General features: G+C 37.4%; 4 protein-coding genes across 4 annotated transcripts in view; 1 reads left to right on the top strand and 3 right to left on the bottom strand.

Moving 5' to 3' along the window:
- Nucleotides 1-2,948, bottom strand: part of LOC108755276 (E3 ubiquitin-protein ligase znrf1) — a 4,494-nt gene extending 1,546 nt beyond the window's left edge. Inside the window, exons 1-3 of the mRNA XM_018498195.1 lie at nt 1,886-2,948; nt 853-948; nt 553-658 (exon numbers count right to left, since the gene is read on the bottom strand). Coding sequence (XP_018353697.1) covers nt 553-658; nt 853-948; nt 1,886-2,264 — 581 coding nt within the window. The 5' untranslated portion in view covers nt 2,265-2,948. The remainder of the gene's footprint in view (nt 1-552; nt 659-852; nt 949-1,885) is intronic.
- A 991-nt stretch (nt 2,949-3,939) lies between these two features.
- Nucleotides 3,940-8,925, bottom strand: LOC108755409 (xylosyltransferase oxt). Its single transcript, XM_018498379.1, has 7 exons — nt 8,747-8,925; nt 7,967-8,448; nt 7,258-7,400; nt 7,023-7,189; nt 6,382-6,763; nt 4,770-5,728; nt 3,940-4,522 (listed from the first exon to the last, which is right to left on the bottom strand). The coding sequence occupies exons 1-7, from the start codon at nt 8,912-8,914 to the stop codon at nt 4,064-4,066; spliced, it is 2,760 nt and encodes a 919-aa protein (XP_018353881.1). The 5' UTR covers nt 8,915-8,925; the 3' UTR covers nt 3,940-4,063.
- Nucleotides 8,926-9,504: 579 nt separating this feature from the next.
- LOC108755411 (protein ecdysoneless) lies at nt 9,505-12,216 on the top strand. The gene is made up of 5 exons (XM_018498380.1): nt 9,505-9,796; nt 9,877-10,370; nt 10,608-11,115; nt 11,276-11,477; nt 11,580-12,216. The coding sequence occupies exons 1-5, from the start codon at nt 9,523-9,525 to the stop codon at nt 12,007-12,009; spliced, it is 1,908 nt and encodes a 635-aa protein (XP_018353882.1). The 5' UTR covers nt 9,505-9,522; the 3' UTR covers nt 12,010-12,216.
- Nucleotides 12,217-12,332: 116 nt separating this feature from the next.
- The window catches only part of LOC108755412 (tether containing UBX domain for GLUT4), a 4,331-nt gene continuing 1,489 nt past the window's right edge, over nt 12,333-15,174 (bottom strand). Inside the window, exons 5-8 of the mRNA XM_018498381.1 lie at nt 13,630-14,091; nt 13,198-13,555; nt 12,923-13,088; nt 12,333-12,858 (exon numbers count right to left, since the gene is read on the bottom strand). Of these exons, the coding sequence (XP_018353883.1) occupies nt 12,690-12,858; nt 12,923-13,088; nt 13,198-13,555; nt 13,630-14,091 (1,155 nt within the window). The 3' untranslated portion in view covers nt 12,333-12,689. The remainder of the gene's footprint in view (nt 12,859-12,922; nt 13,089-13,197; nt 13,556-13,629; nt 14,092-15,174) is intronic.

Genomic DNA, 15,174 nt, shown 5'->3' with positions numbered 1-15,174 from the left:
TTTTTTTGTTAAATTAAAAAAGTTTTTTTCTCTTTTTCGAAAAACTTAATTTTTTTTGGTTATTACTTTAGAAGTAAGGAACGATATTATCTATTATATTTTAATATTAAAAAAATTCAATATTAAAAAGTAATATAGATATAGTAATATTTTTATAACAATTTATAGCAACTTATAATATTCTTTTCAATTTCTTGAGGATAACCAAACAACATTATCAGGTCTGTTCAACTCCCAAATAAATATTTATTTTATTTTAAATGCCAAATTTTTTTGAGATTTTAAGTTACGCGAACAAATCTGTTATCAACAATATTTTCTGTTTTTCTTTCCAAAAAAACATCAGTGTGGATGTAACACAATATGGTGTCTATTAATTCTCATCGTGTTAATATCAATATTAATATGATGTGAATTTAATCATGAATTTAAAATCCATACTATGATAACATTGATACAAATACCAAGAATTATAAATCCATACCAATATTTTTTGTAGTATATGTAGATAAAGAATTCAAAACAACAGATAAATCGCATTATCATACATACTTTTTATGATATATACAGAGACAGGGCAAGCGGGCTATTAGATCTCCAGATTGTAACTCTTCCAAACAAATGACACATTCGCCTTTTCCATCCGTCAGCACATCTTCTGTCATGGAAATAAGCAAAGGCGTTTACTTAATTACTATCCTAATAATTACCACCAGCTAATTAATTAAATCAGATGAGCACCATTTCCGAGGCAAACGATTCCGTTGACTAATAAACAAGGGAAATTTAAGAAATGGTATCTATTATTAATTAAGATAGATATACAAGTTTGTCACCATTCAGTCCACTTACCATTGTAACTGAGCCGTGGCTTGGTCAGGCACATGACCAAGTGACACTCGATATCATCCGGCAGAATAAACTTGGAGCATACAGGACACTTTAGACCTTGAACATGAAGGCGAAGAGTGTCAGAAGAGACAGAATGATAAAAACAGGCGAAGAAGAGTGAGGAAGAAAATCAAGGGGGATTGCAAATCGGAAGAACGCAAATACCGTAAAAAACTCGTCTGACCCGATCCACCGGAACCACAGCCTCGGCCTCGTGCTCGTTCAGGCACGAGCTCACTATAATTCCCATAATAGACCCGACATAACCTCAGCCGTGGGCCGCTGTTTCGCGCGGCGATCCTCTTCCGAGCCTCATCTTTCCCACCCGCGTGCGATTTTCACGCGAGAGCTGAAATCTGACACGCCCTTTCTCCTCGTTCTCCTTTTTACGCCACGGATATTTCTCGTCGATTCAAAATTTACCCAGGCCCCGCTGATGTGTCCTCGGGCTATCATCGATTGTGGTACGCGGTTACCGGGCCAACCATCCCGGCAACACGCGTCAAAACAAACGCCCCCTGTCCCACCCGCGAATCATCGTCGCGCACCAACTTCGTCCGCGGAGCTTTCGCGGTTGCGCGACCTAACCTCGCTTTTTTGCGGCGTTCGCCTCGCAATTAGGTTAGAGACCGCCGATTAAAGCCCTGCGAGAGCGAGATCCTTTAAAACGCGTCTCTCGCCTGGTGGTACAGATTGAAAAATAATCCTGTCACGCGAATAAACATAAAACAGATGAACGGACGCGCGACAAATGATTGGCTAACAAACGATCAGATGACTTAGTCTTGACAATACCGTTTGTACAGGGCTCTTTCTCTTGATAAAGAATAATAAAGAATTGTTGAATGATTCACGTGTCAATGATACAAAGACAATTTGTTAACTCTCAGCGTCGTAGTAAGAATTGCAGCAAGTTTGACGATCTGGAAGCGAGCAGTTTCCAGGTCCAGTCTGTAGACAGATGCATAAACACGTAGATGGGACTTGGGCTTACCGTTAAGGGACCAAATGTGCGAAGGCAAGCTGTGAGCGGCGTAGACGCGACCACTTTCCTCGTCGGTGTCATCGGAGTCGAGCTGTGGTAGTCCGAGGGCCTGGCCAACTCCTACCCCGACCGAGGTGGAGAGGCTAGCCTGCTCGGCGGAGGAGAGATCCGGCACGGAACTCAGAGAGCGTGCACGCTGTCTACTGTCTCCGGATATACGCGAGTTCTGCGACTGATTGGCCTGCTGGTGTTGATGCTGAAGCATACTCACGCCACCAGGCAGAGAGCGAAGCATAGAGAAGCCCTGCATCGTGGTCTCATTGGCACCAGTGGAGGACTGACCGTTGCCACCAGCGGATTGTGCCACGGTACTCGCCTTGGCTCCCATCACAGCTGAGATGATTGTTGGAAAATCGTCACCACGTGTGTGTGTATATCGTCCCGCGTTCCACCTCCACTGTCCACCTAATTCCGTCCGACTTCTTCCCTGACGATTAAATTCACCTGTCCGCTCGGTACGACCGGGAAGAGAAATGAAAAAAGAGGAACGCGACTCCCGGGATTACGGATACCTTCAGGTCCTGGCAGTGGTACGCGCGCATACACATACACTGTGGTACCAGTCCTCGGCGCCTTCGTCTCGTCTTTTACTCTCTTCTGCCCTCGGTCTATCTTGTACTCCCCAGTCCCCGCTCGGCGACGGCGTCGGCGTCGGTGGCGAGTGACGACTGGACGACCTGGCACGGTCCCACCGGCGGCGCGACGCTTTTACAGCACCTTGGGATTTAACTTAGGCCGGAATTTAGCTGACGGGCGCCACAACAAGCAAGTCATTTCGTCCGCGAACATACCAGCGGCTCGTAGCACAAAACATTCCCCGACATCTTAAACTTCCTAGATGTCAACACGGTCGGCTCGCGCAGACACTCCACTCCACTCCTGCGCGTGCAACTTTGCAGCTACGAGATAACTCGATGGATCGTATCACGCGTATCGTGAAATGACGTGAAGTTCCTGCTTAAAGGGATGAGAGATACGAAACGGCGAATCTGATTGGCGACGCCATGATGATGACACGATTACGAAGCATTCCAAAGTACTGAATGCGATTGTTTAAAAAAAATGTTTTCTTTTATATTCTCTTAGGTTCTTTTTTTACATCTCTTACTTTCAATCCGACTTATGTTTACATTCATACTTGATATTATTTGGAGAAACTTTCGAATAAAACATCAATATAAAAGATAAAATATAAATAACAGATGAAAAAATATTTTTTAATTTTTCTAAACATTTTGAGAACATCTAGATATAACAAATTAATTCCAAAAATGTCGAACTTCAAAACACTAATTCACCTTAACCTCGTCTTAAGTAATTTTTAAGATATAGCTGTGTGATTAGTTTATGATATCTTAAGATTTTAAATAGAACCAACTATGAATATCAGCTTAAGCACGAGTTATGTGAATACGTATGAACAGAGCTTAAGGAGGCCTAGATAATAGAAATCTCGAAGAGGGAAGTTTGAAATAAAATGTAAATCATATTACAAATGTAAAAATAATATAATATAATAATATAACAATAAATTATTTAACTATATTTTTTTAAACTAATTATCAAAAGTATTATTCCTTTGTCTCAATTAAATATGTAACACATACTTGTTATATTTATTATTACCAAATAAAAAATTTTTCAAGCAAGAGAATTCTAAGGCCGATATTCGTAGTCGGTTATTATTTTAAGATCATCTTATGTAATATCTTAAGATATTAATATGATTTGTAATTGACTACGACATTTGAAAAATGTACTTAAGACGGTCATATATTACCTTATTTTACATATATTAAATATAAGAACCAACTACCGACCTAAGAATTCTTTAAAACATCTCTCGGCATTTTCTTAAGCTGTAAAGAAAACGACACCTCACCTTATCAATATAATCCATTAATCTTTAATGTGAAAATATCCGACAGAAATATTAATCACACAACATATACCAAAAATTTATGTATACATATATTTATATATATACCTTTTGTCTTATAAATATGAAGTATATATATATGTACAGTTTAATCGATATAAAAATATCTAAAGATGTCTTGCAATCTTTATATACGTACAATAGGTTTCAAAACGGCGAAAATGGCACGTAGTTGGTAAAATAATTAATTAGTAGTTTTGACATAGGTTACGAGTATCAGCCTTTGAATCGGGGCTCAAAGAGCTCCAAGGGGTGTCGAGACACTTTTGTAGCTTCGATTCGGACCGAATCTCATGATCAGCATCGCACATTTCGTCGATCTCGTAGTGCTCGTATACTAATCTGTCCAGCCAATCGTCGAGGTCCTCGCCGATCCTATTTTGACTGTGTGTAATCTGCTCATTCACTATCGCGGATTTCACTAACTTCGACCAGCTTTTATTCATTTCCTCTGTAATATGATAGACAGTGCTCGGACCATCTATTATCTCCTTCGCCTTATCCAAGTCTATCCTCTTGGTCTTCCAATAGGACAACGGAATTACCAAGAATTTTAATTTCGCTATCAGTTGAGTGTCGGCAACTAATAATAGTCGCCAAGTACCAACGGCTAATTGTTCGTTTAGCTGCGGCTTAACATGTCCTACCTGAAAAAAAAAAAAAAAAAAAAACAACAACAAACTTGTTCTTTTCAACTGAACTTCTTGCACCGTTCATTTTTTCTCTTTTTCCTTCAACGTAAGGAGAAAAAGAAAAATGAACTGTGCAAAAAGTTTAGCTGAAAAGAACAGTTCTATTCATGAAGTTACACAAGACCTAGTTATGAAATAAAGGGGAAAAAATTTTAAAAATTCCAACAGCAAGAAAACATTTGATGTTGCATATGATAGTTACCAAGGTCATTTCTTCGAGTAGTATGTGATTCATATCGGCGAGGCGGCCGTGCGGATCAATCCATAGGATTGATACATTCTGCGGTATTGTAATACCCGCGTCAAACTCATAAGCCAAGACCGGAGTCGAATACGGCCCTATACTACCCATCAAGTTTCTAAATGTCTGTTCCTTTTGATCGTAATCCGTGCTAACAGAGAGACTTCGTATCTTCCCCGACCATAATCTACTAGCGGAAAAATTGTGTCGCATAGAGATCAAAACCTCCACACGTCTCGCGCGACTGTTAGGCAGTGCGGATACATCGGAGAGTTCCTTTTTACTCTCCGTCAGAATTAATATACCAGCGAAATGGTTCTCGCGAAAGTATGCAGTATTTTCCAGCAAGCGAATATTTTTGTGATCCATGTTCAGTTTGCGATAAACTAATCTCGCCAAGGAATACGAGAGAGTTAGCAATGCATCATCCGGTAGTGGACTCAGATCCGCATGATGATACAGACTTTGCCAATACATATCGTAGCCTCGTGATCTAATTGTTTTGTTCACTCGATCGGGATACAGCCATTCTTCCAAGCGGTCTATAATTCTATAATCGATAACAGGTTCGAATTTACGGGCAAAGAATATATTGCGATCCGCCGTGTTTCGTAGCCGATTAAAATCCTCGAGTTTAAAATCGTTCGGACTACATCCGCACCAATCCACCACGGCCTTGTACTGACACTTGCAACCCAACTTTCTCTTCCAATTAGTCATGTGTAGATTATTGTCTATGTAAGTATTGCAGAATCGTGAATTTCTTATAACCGTGTGAAAGAATGACTCAGCTGGCAGCAAGGTATATTTGAAGAGTTTTAAAAGATTGGATACCAGCTGATCAGGATTTGGACTGGCGACGTATTCGACAAAGTCTCGACTCAAAGCAAACCAGTCGCTACCACCATCGATTTGAATACCTGTAAAATTAATAAAACATTGTACATAATAATTACATACACGCACATACATATACATATATGCAGGCAGGTTTATATCGATGTTATTTATCTTAAGAAATAATCTTTCAATATATCATATATTGAATTATAGGTCCACTTAACATTACTGTTGGTCAATTAAATACTTTGAAGCATTCAATTGACCAACTGGAAGAAATAATTTTTATTTACTAATGAACTAATTAAAGAATACTTCAAAGCATTTTTAGCATCAAATGAAACCTTTAACATTGGAATGCTCTTTGATGCTTGAAAAATTCAAAACAGATAATGCTAAACAATTCTAAGGACAATATTTATAGTTGTTTATCTATCTTTAAAAAATTTTTATTGCATATATGCAATTTCTATAAGCATGTTAGTAGTGCATATACCAATATCAAATAATGGAATATCGTTTTAAAGACCAGATCCGCATGATGATACAGATTTTGTATCAATATAAAACAAAATTAACAGAAAAACATAAGCAGTAAGCAATAAATATAAATGAATTTACCAAACAGTGCTCAAAAAATACTTTAGTAAAAAAAATGTGTACAAGCTATCGATAAAAATCGTATATGAAATAAAAATATATGAACTTTTAAAAATACATGATTTTAACATACCATCTGGTAATTTTCGATCACCGATTCGCCACATGCGTGCTTCACATTCGACAAAAGTCTTGTCTAAACCTTGTTTAGCTATAAAACGTTGAACTTCCCTTCCGTGCGACTTCGCAAAGTTCATACCCTTGTTCCAACTGAGAAATTCGATCAGCTGATTATTGCTTTTCAAAGGAAAGTCGGATTCCGATAGATTTACGAGAAAATCCCAGTGTTGATGATAGGCGAGCATCTGTTGCGCCGACTTCAAGAATGTCGTCAAAAGACTCGCGCCACCCCAAATACTCGCATGTCGCAGGCCTTCCCCTCTTGCCACTTTGATATTGTTTAATTTACACGATTTTTCCAATTCCAACATTTCACGATATAAATAATCCTGCCTCTGCAAAATATAATTTGATTGATACAATATTGATCTATTTATCAATCTGTTATTATATTCGTGTAGTAAGTTTATAATAGAAACAATTTGGAAAACACTGTAAATTTAAAGAAAAAGTTTAAATAAAAATATGTAATGAATTGTGATAATTGTAATTAAAAAATTTGTGTTTCATAATGATATACAAACAAATTGTTTTTATTTCTTATTTAAATTAGAATTAAAATAATTCTTCTTTTTTTACAGTTATTGAACTTACCGCGTCAACGTGAATATAAAATAAATGCGAGGGATGATATAAAATACTGATAAGTCGTTTCACTTGCCGACTCGCTCTACCGTTCACCGTCAGCAGATAAGCTATTCGCACAGGTTGTTCGATTTCATTTTTTAAACTCGAATTTCTTGCCTCTTGAGGTTTAAATTCTGTCGAAACAAAAAATGCTCTTTAATAATACTATAGATACCTACATTTTATACTTGCACTCACATACTTTGAATTCCAGTCCAATATATATTAATAGTTAAATAACCACCACATGTCTGTTTTGAATTACCGGAACACTTCATATTGCAGCTGGAATCTGGTAAACGTTTCGTCTGTAGCGGTTCTTCCATTCCACAAAAACATTCTACCCTAAAATCAGATGATGTTTCAAAAGGGCTGCATAGCATGTTCATATATATATATATAGAATGACAAAAAGGTTTGGCTAGTTTTTTGTTTAGCAACTAACATTAGTAACATATATATACAAGAAACAAACCTTTGGAGTGTTAGTTATATCTCATTATTATAAATATCAAAAATAATTAACATTTAAAATAGATACCTTTAACCTTTTGAAACATTCTTTAAAGCCACTTCAGGACCATACATTATTCTACAAATAAATTCTCTCAAACAGCTAAAAAGAGTCCTTCTAATATTCCTTTTAAAAGTCCTTTTAATATTTTTTTTTTGTAATAAGATGTATCTAGTATTCCAGAGTTAATTTTTTAAATTGTATGTTACTATCCACGTAGCAAGCTAATATTTGTCTCATTTTAATAAACCATCCAAATGACGTCTTAATGTCAATAATATTAGATTGTTACACAAGTAAGTAGATAAACACAAAATGTGATAAAATGTTTTGTGGTCAAACTTTTTTGTCATCAATTATAGATTTGTTTCAATTATAGATTGACTAAGATACTAACGAGTACTCTGTACCAGCATATGGAAATCCCGATTGAAGACACATATAAGCGCAACGCTCAGGCGTATTGTTCCCTTTGAAGACGTGATAATAACCGGAAAGTGCTCTCAACGTTTTGTCATCTTTGAAGCAGCCCAAGTTGATCGGTATGTCTGTAAAACCTGGAGAATGGGAACACAAAGATTGTACTCTTTCCGGGTACAACAAACCCTGCTGGCTAAGGCACGTAACATTGACAATGCGTTGTTTGCATGCTTGATTCTGAGCACGCGTTACGGCGCTCACCGCCTCCCGAACCGTAACTTCACACACAGGTGTGAAGTTCAATGACTTGCGATCTAGCTTTATTTTGGCGGTGCGATTTCTTAGCTGGGATTGTAACTGAGTTTGCTTGTTTATGTTTGTCTGCTTGTCGGGTGGAAGTTTCAGTTGACGTAAACCTTTTGGCAGGCCTTCATCCTCCTCTGGTTGAGAAGAACCACCCTGCAATTTGCCAGAGAGTATCAAGTAATAAATTTGTATAAATATTCTATTATAATATTCAGTGTTATATATAAGAAGAAAGCATTTTAGCATTCTTCTGTATTAGATATTCTATCATTATTTCTATCATTATTCGGTCTATTTTTTTAGTTAAATTAATATATACTTTTTATATTTAAAAATTGAAATAGATATATATAATTGATACTTGATAAAAGTGAAAAGAAAAGTTTATTCTAGAGCAGTCTAGTGTTGCAATAAGAAACAAACTTATTGTCTTCCAAGAGATGAGATTTACCTCTCCAGATGACAGCCGGCTGGACTTGCCCTTGTCATTGTCCAGACCAAAGAACGTGTGTAGGTAGACCTGGACGCATAGCACAGTTATGCCAAAGGCAAAGATCAGCCGGTACTTACGTAGGCAGCTCGACGATCGACCGCCCGGATGGCTCCTGATGATTGCCATTATTTTTCGGGGCTCGCTCGCTCGCGATTACCGTCGATTACGACGTGCTACCGAGGAAGCCGGGTCCATCGGAGACTGAATGACTGTCTCGTTATGACGACGACCTCATCGGTGAGAACTGTCCACTTCCGCCGTCTTCCTCAGCGGAGAATCAAACGTGCGTCTCCACTTTTACGCTCCGCGTCGCGCCCCATCGCACGTAACTACATGTAATTCGCACGAATACACCGAACGCGAACACTACAACGCGATCACCGCATCAGACAGTGTCAGACAGCATCTCTTGAATGATTAAGCGCGATGGCGGAGGTTAGATCGCACGGAGGTTAAGTTAGGGTTAGGCTCATGCGTCACAGCGCGCGTGCCCTGGAGCTGCGTCGATTCGATGGCGGTCAGGCGGTCCCGCATAGGTTATGGTCCGCGTCTTAAATAATGCAGTAAACAACTTTAGTCACGCTTTTTATCGGTCTATGCGGTCATCCACGAGGAACGCCTATGGCAGCCGAGCGCCGTGAGACAATCCCGCGTCTGTTCCAAGCTGAACCGGTGAACGCGGTGACATAGGCTTGCGCACTCGACGGGAGGGAATACGATTTTTGGGATTTTAAATGCGACGCCAGAAAATGGCAAATGCAATGTTCACGCACAAGACCAAGGTGGAGGATACCATCGAATGTTTCCTCTATCCCAAATTCTGCTACGCATCCGACCCGGACGCGGTGACGGAGGCGAGGCTGAGCGAGGAGATTGCTAAGTACAACGAGGAAATTGCCTCGTTCGTCGGTGATCATATCTGGCATAGTGACAGCTTAAATTTCCGTCCTAGAACCAAGCAGGCGATGCTGCTGAATCGAACCCTTGAGGGATCAGCGGTGGAGGAAGGTGAATATTTTCATTTCCACTTGTAGTTTTATTCCTTAAGATAATCAATTAGATAAGAATAATTAATCATTTTTTGCCAGATTACCATACCTTGCCTCACATTTATGCAAATCAGCGTTTTGATGAAGATATAGGGGACGAATGGTTGACGGTGTTCCTAATATTTAGGCTCACCAAAGTCTTCGACGGATTGATCGCTAGAGTGGTAGATTCGGATGGAGAATTTCTTCTGATAGAAGGCGCCCATGTCTTGCCACTCTGGGCCAGCCCTGAAACGTGCCAGGATCGTGTGTTCATTCATAACGGTGATATTCATGTTATTAGAGAAAGGGGAACGTCGTTTCCTAATTTATTAAATAACATAAATGGCAAGCCACATATTTCTAAGATGTCTGAGAAGGTGCAGCTTGTATTACAAAAGCGAATTGGCATTTATCCTGATGAGATTCAGAAGAGAAAGCACAAGGCCCGAGCCTTCCTTCCGGAGAAGGCTGCCTCTATACTTCGTCTAGAACCAAGACTCATAGCTCCAGCGATTAGAACTATCTGCCATTCGGATCCACTCGAACGCAAAGTACAATAGAATTAATTTGACTTTTTACATACACAAGGTGATCCTTAATTATTCTAAAAAATTTGTAAAGTGATTCCTCATATTTAATTCAGGATAAAAATGGATTAAAATTTAATTCAGGATATAACAATATATGTCTGAGTTAAGGGATTCACCTCTTAAAATCTTTTAGAATACTTAAGGATCTTCTGTATAATCGATTCTGTACATCGTATTTGTTATTACAATGTATTGTAGGTTTGTCGTGCCATGAGATATTTCCCTCCCGAACAACGAACTATGGTCAATGTTAAAATGACCAAGTGTTTATACGCGATGGCGACGCACTGTCGTTATACTGGTGATCCAAGAACAGGTTGGAACATACCACCTGCAACTTGCTCAAAATACAATGCTCATGTTCTCGGAGTTAAAATAGCATGCGGCTTAGAGATGTTAGTAGCTCGGGCCAATGAGGAGCGTAGAAAACGTATCAAAGAACAGTCGGACGTTCCCGACGATGCTGAAAAATTAAAGCTGAACGAATCAGCTTTCAACGCTTATCTAGCTCGTTTAGAAGCGAACGGTTACTTTAGAGATCTGTTGGAAGGTAGTCAGGAACGTGATAAGCTACTATCTACAGCGAAAGAGTATTTCTTGAAGCATGCTACTTTATTTGATAATCTAACAAATTTGTACGAAAGCGATGCTCAAAAAGTCTTAGAAGCATGGGAGAACATACAGACGAATGACATTGAAATGCATGGTAATTTATTTATATATTTAAATGACTTCTAAAAAGTAGCATACAGATGAATTAGTAGTATATAAATATTTATGCTATTTTAAAAAATAGTATGTAAATAATTTCCAGACTGTTAAATATTACACATTTAATTATAATGAAGTGTATTTTTTGTACATAGCTCAAGATGAGAATACGTTGAGTCCTGCAGATACCAATAGTTGGCTAAATGTGGACCCAGCACAGTTAGAAACATATTTAAACCAACACTGGGGCAACGTTAAGGATAAAAAATTAGAAAAACAGGAATCTTTAAGTCTCCGAGAAAAAGTACAATCGTTTCTCAACCAAACCAGTGACATTGATGGCGTGCATTTCTTAGGGTATGATTTCTATCTGTCGGAGAAATCGACAATTTTAGGAACCATCATCATAATTTATTCGCAAAATATGAAAAAGTAAATAATTGATAATTTTATTTATAGAGAACAATCAATGGAGAATGACATGCAAGACGCGGAGGATGGCGCACGAATAGATTTCGATGCAGACGTTTTCGATAGTACGTTAAGAGGTATCCTTGATTTAGTTGTTCCGGGAGGAGAGGACGAGTTCGAGGGTAGTTCAGAGGGATCGCTGGGTGGTGATGATGAGGATAAAGGTGGCGATATGGACAAGTATATGCGGTTGTTAGACTCACAATTACAATCGCAGATGGTAAAAGATGAAAGTTTGGTAGCGGATGATGACGATAATAATAGCACGGATCCCGTAGAGGCAAGTTTGCGAGAAAGTATCGAAGCCGAGGCCGGCGGTTCCGGCCCGGCCGGGAACATAATCGGAGGTCCTGTCCGAAGGCTTATGCACTTGCAGTTGCAATCGCCTACGACAGTACCGCCCGACTTACAAAGTTAATGGCACTAAATATATAATAGATGATTAACATAGTCGATTCACGTTAACATTCGTAAACATTATTACAACCTTCGCTTCATTCTGCAAGATACATTAAGCATTTGCCATTTTTCAAACAAGGAGAAAAGACAATGGACTAAAATCTCGTTACTGTCTAAATTATTACACATTTATTACTTAAAATATATACTTAATGTTATCGATCAAAGCACCTTTATCACGCAGTTAGTATCATTGATACATATTTCACAATTGTACTTTTCATCACTCGCTATATCACTGTTTTTCATACAAATTATATAATTATATATACAGATATAACATATAAGATGTTATTATCGCGACCATAGAGTTAGATATTAAGAATCCTACTATTTGTATATGTAGCATTTTGTTTCCACTTTTGTAACTAATTTTACTAAGCATCAAAGTCTTACGTGTAAAGAGCTTTGTACATTTCAATTAGAATAATGAGAGACACGGACGTTTGTTGTGTACAGAATTTGTATATTTCATTAAGACTTGTTAAAAGAACTTGTTAAGTAACGTTAACTGTTACGTTATGATGACATGTATACGCGTTTGTGCTAGTGTATACATTGATCTTCATAGAGTCCCGTATAGCCTATCATTTATATTAAAATTTAAGGAACCATCTTTCGGTGCTGTTAGGTAATTGATTATTTGAATGTCTGTTTGAACCATTTTGGTGTCTTGTTTTGATTCTGAGTTGATGGTGATGATGATTTGCCGCTACCGCTCGGTCCCGGAGTGACATGATTGCTCTCGACAACTGTGCCTCTATCACTTTCAGCCGTTGGATCTTGTTCTTTCCGCATCGTGGCGATTCTATAGATAAGTAAGCAAAATTTGAAGACAATCTGTATTAAATGATACCATCAATATACCGTACCTAGATTTCACAGCTTCAATACCAGCGGCTCTAGGATCTGTCAGTTGTGCTTTTACATTCGAGTTTAGCGATGATGGTCCAGAATAATAAACGATAGCAGAGGGAACAAGATTTTCGTCTATTAGTCGTGTGTCGGGGTTCAAAATATGCCTTGGTGGGCTAGTATCTGAAAAGAAAAGAATATATAATAAAATTTTATCCAACACACATAATAAAATTATTACATGTTTGCCTTTTGCATAAAATGAATGTGATAATTGCATATCATTACTCACAGATAGTGAATTCGCAATCCGGATTCTCCAAATAGCTTTTGATGAAGTCCTTGATAGCTTTGATAGTCTCTAGCGGTTCAAACAAACCCTGAAGAACGAATTGATCGGGAAATTGTATGCGAATTACGGCGCGACGATATTTAACCAATCGATCCAGAATGTGCTTATTTTGATCCAGCTGACGTTGCGCCTCTGTCAGAAGCGGAGCTTCCTCGAGTTGCTCTCTGCGACGCTTAGCATCTCGTAAAAGTGTCTTTGCATCTTGTAGATCGAGATCGAAGAAGCTATCCGGCAATTCCTCCCTCGGCAATGCCTGAGTTCCAGCTTGATTGAACACTAGAGCATTTCTCTTTCCTAACTGTAATATAAAAATTCTCGATAAGCAAATCTATCACTTGAACGCAATTGCACGTATGCACAATTACACCTTACAAACTTAATTTCATACGCGGTTTCCTGGACTTCTGCGCATGTTTCTGCAATATGCCGATTTGTTCCAGCATCGTCTTCGTGGCTGGATGCAATGGGATGACTTTCTCCTGTCTTAAATATATCTTTCTCTTGGTTTTTATTACTAAGCGCATTTACTGTCTCATCTTTTGTGTCTATTTTCATTTCATCTCTCGATTCTTCCTGATTTTCTATTTTTGATGTGCTTTCTGTTAGTAAATTAATAGTTTCATTTATTGTCTTACTACAGTGTGATGAAGATGATGGCACTCTTCTGTTACTCGATGAATCATTCGCGACTGACTTTGGAAGCAAAGGCGTAGATACGTGTGCCTGAGTTTTTAATTGTTCATGATCACGATATATCAATCTCAATATTGCTTTTCCGCTATTGAGTCCCAGCGATTTTAACGTTGTTTTCTCTAACGCTTCTTTGCCACACACCTGGAAAGATTTGAACCGTTTACTTTCAGCCTCTCTCATTCGCTCGCTTGCATTAAATATATAATTATGCAACATCAATTTCTACGGTATGCCGTATCTCTTCAAAAGTGACACAATTAAAAAAACGTGATTTTAAGTTATTAACCAGAATGAATATAGAGTAAACATTATCTTATCAATCGTTAAAAGTGAACTAACTTCATAAAAAATCGTCACAATTCAAATTCTTGGAGAGTAGTGAAACGAAAATGACAAAAATGATTGAATTTTATCGTGTTAAGAATACATTCTTTTTGCCGATATTCTTTGATTGTTATAATATTAATAATTTTATATTAAGTTGAAAAATATGTAATTTTTTAAATATATAATATATAAATGAAAGAGTAAAAAAGCTACACGCAAGATGTCAGTAGCAAAAGTCATATATTTAAAATTTCATCAATTTAACATAAATAAATATAATATATGTTTATTTATGTTAAATTGATGAAATTTTTCATAAGTTTTTTGGCATATGATCTTATTATTGTCTCTTGAAGACACTTAAGTCTAAGTAAATGTTAAAAACTTTTGTGTTCAGACTCTATCACAATAAATCATTTTATCTTTGTTTAACATTGACAGACAATAAGGATGTAATAATTTACTATGTTAAATTGTGTCTATTGCTGGAAAGCATAGATCCTTAGTAATGCAAGTGACTAAATTCGCTATTAATTTTTCAAGCTGTATCATTTTTTAAGTAAGAGAATAAATTATACATGATGTTTTTAAATAAGTGCGAAAAATTTTAAAAGACGATTTTCTTTTATCGAAAATTAAGGGATTTTTATTTTCATAAACATGCACTTTTGTCCCTCTCCGAGGAATTCTTTGAAAGAGGGAGATAAAAATTAAGCTTAATTTTTCTTTTCAAATTTTGGACAAATTAGAAAAAGTGAAATTTAGTGGACATTTTCCATTAGTAAAAAGGATACTTATTAGTATAAAAAAAATAAAATAAAATAAAAAATTAAAAAATAAGAAAGAAAAAGGCCCAAAAAACTTTTTTTTTATTATATCGTTAATGTAGAAGTTGAA

Source organism: Trachymyrmex septentrionalis, unplaced genomic scaffold (genome assembly GCF_001594115.1).
Source record: "Trachymyrmex septentrionalis isolate Tsep2-gDNA-1 unplaced genomic scaffold, Tsep1.0 scaffold87, whole genome shotgun sequence".
NCBI classification, from domain to species: domain Eukaryota; kingdom Metazoa; phylum Arthropoda; class Insecta; order Hymenoptera; family Formicidae; genus Trachymyrmex; species Trachymyrmex septentrionalis.
The sequence above is the reverse complement of the archived record's forward strand: the minus strand, read 5'-3'. Positions and strand labels throughout refer to the sequence as shown.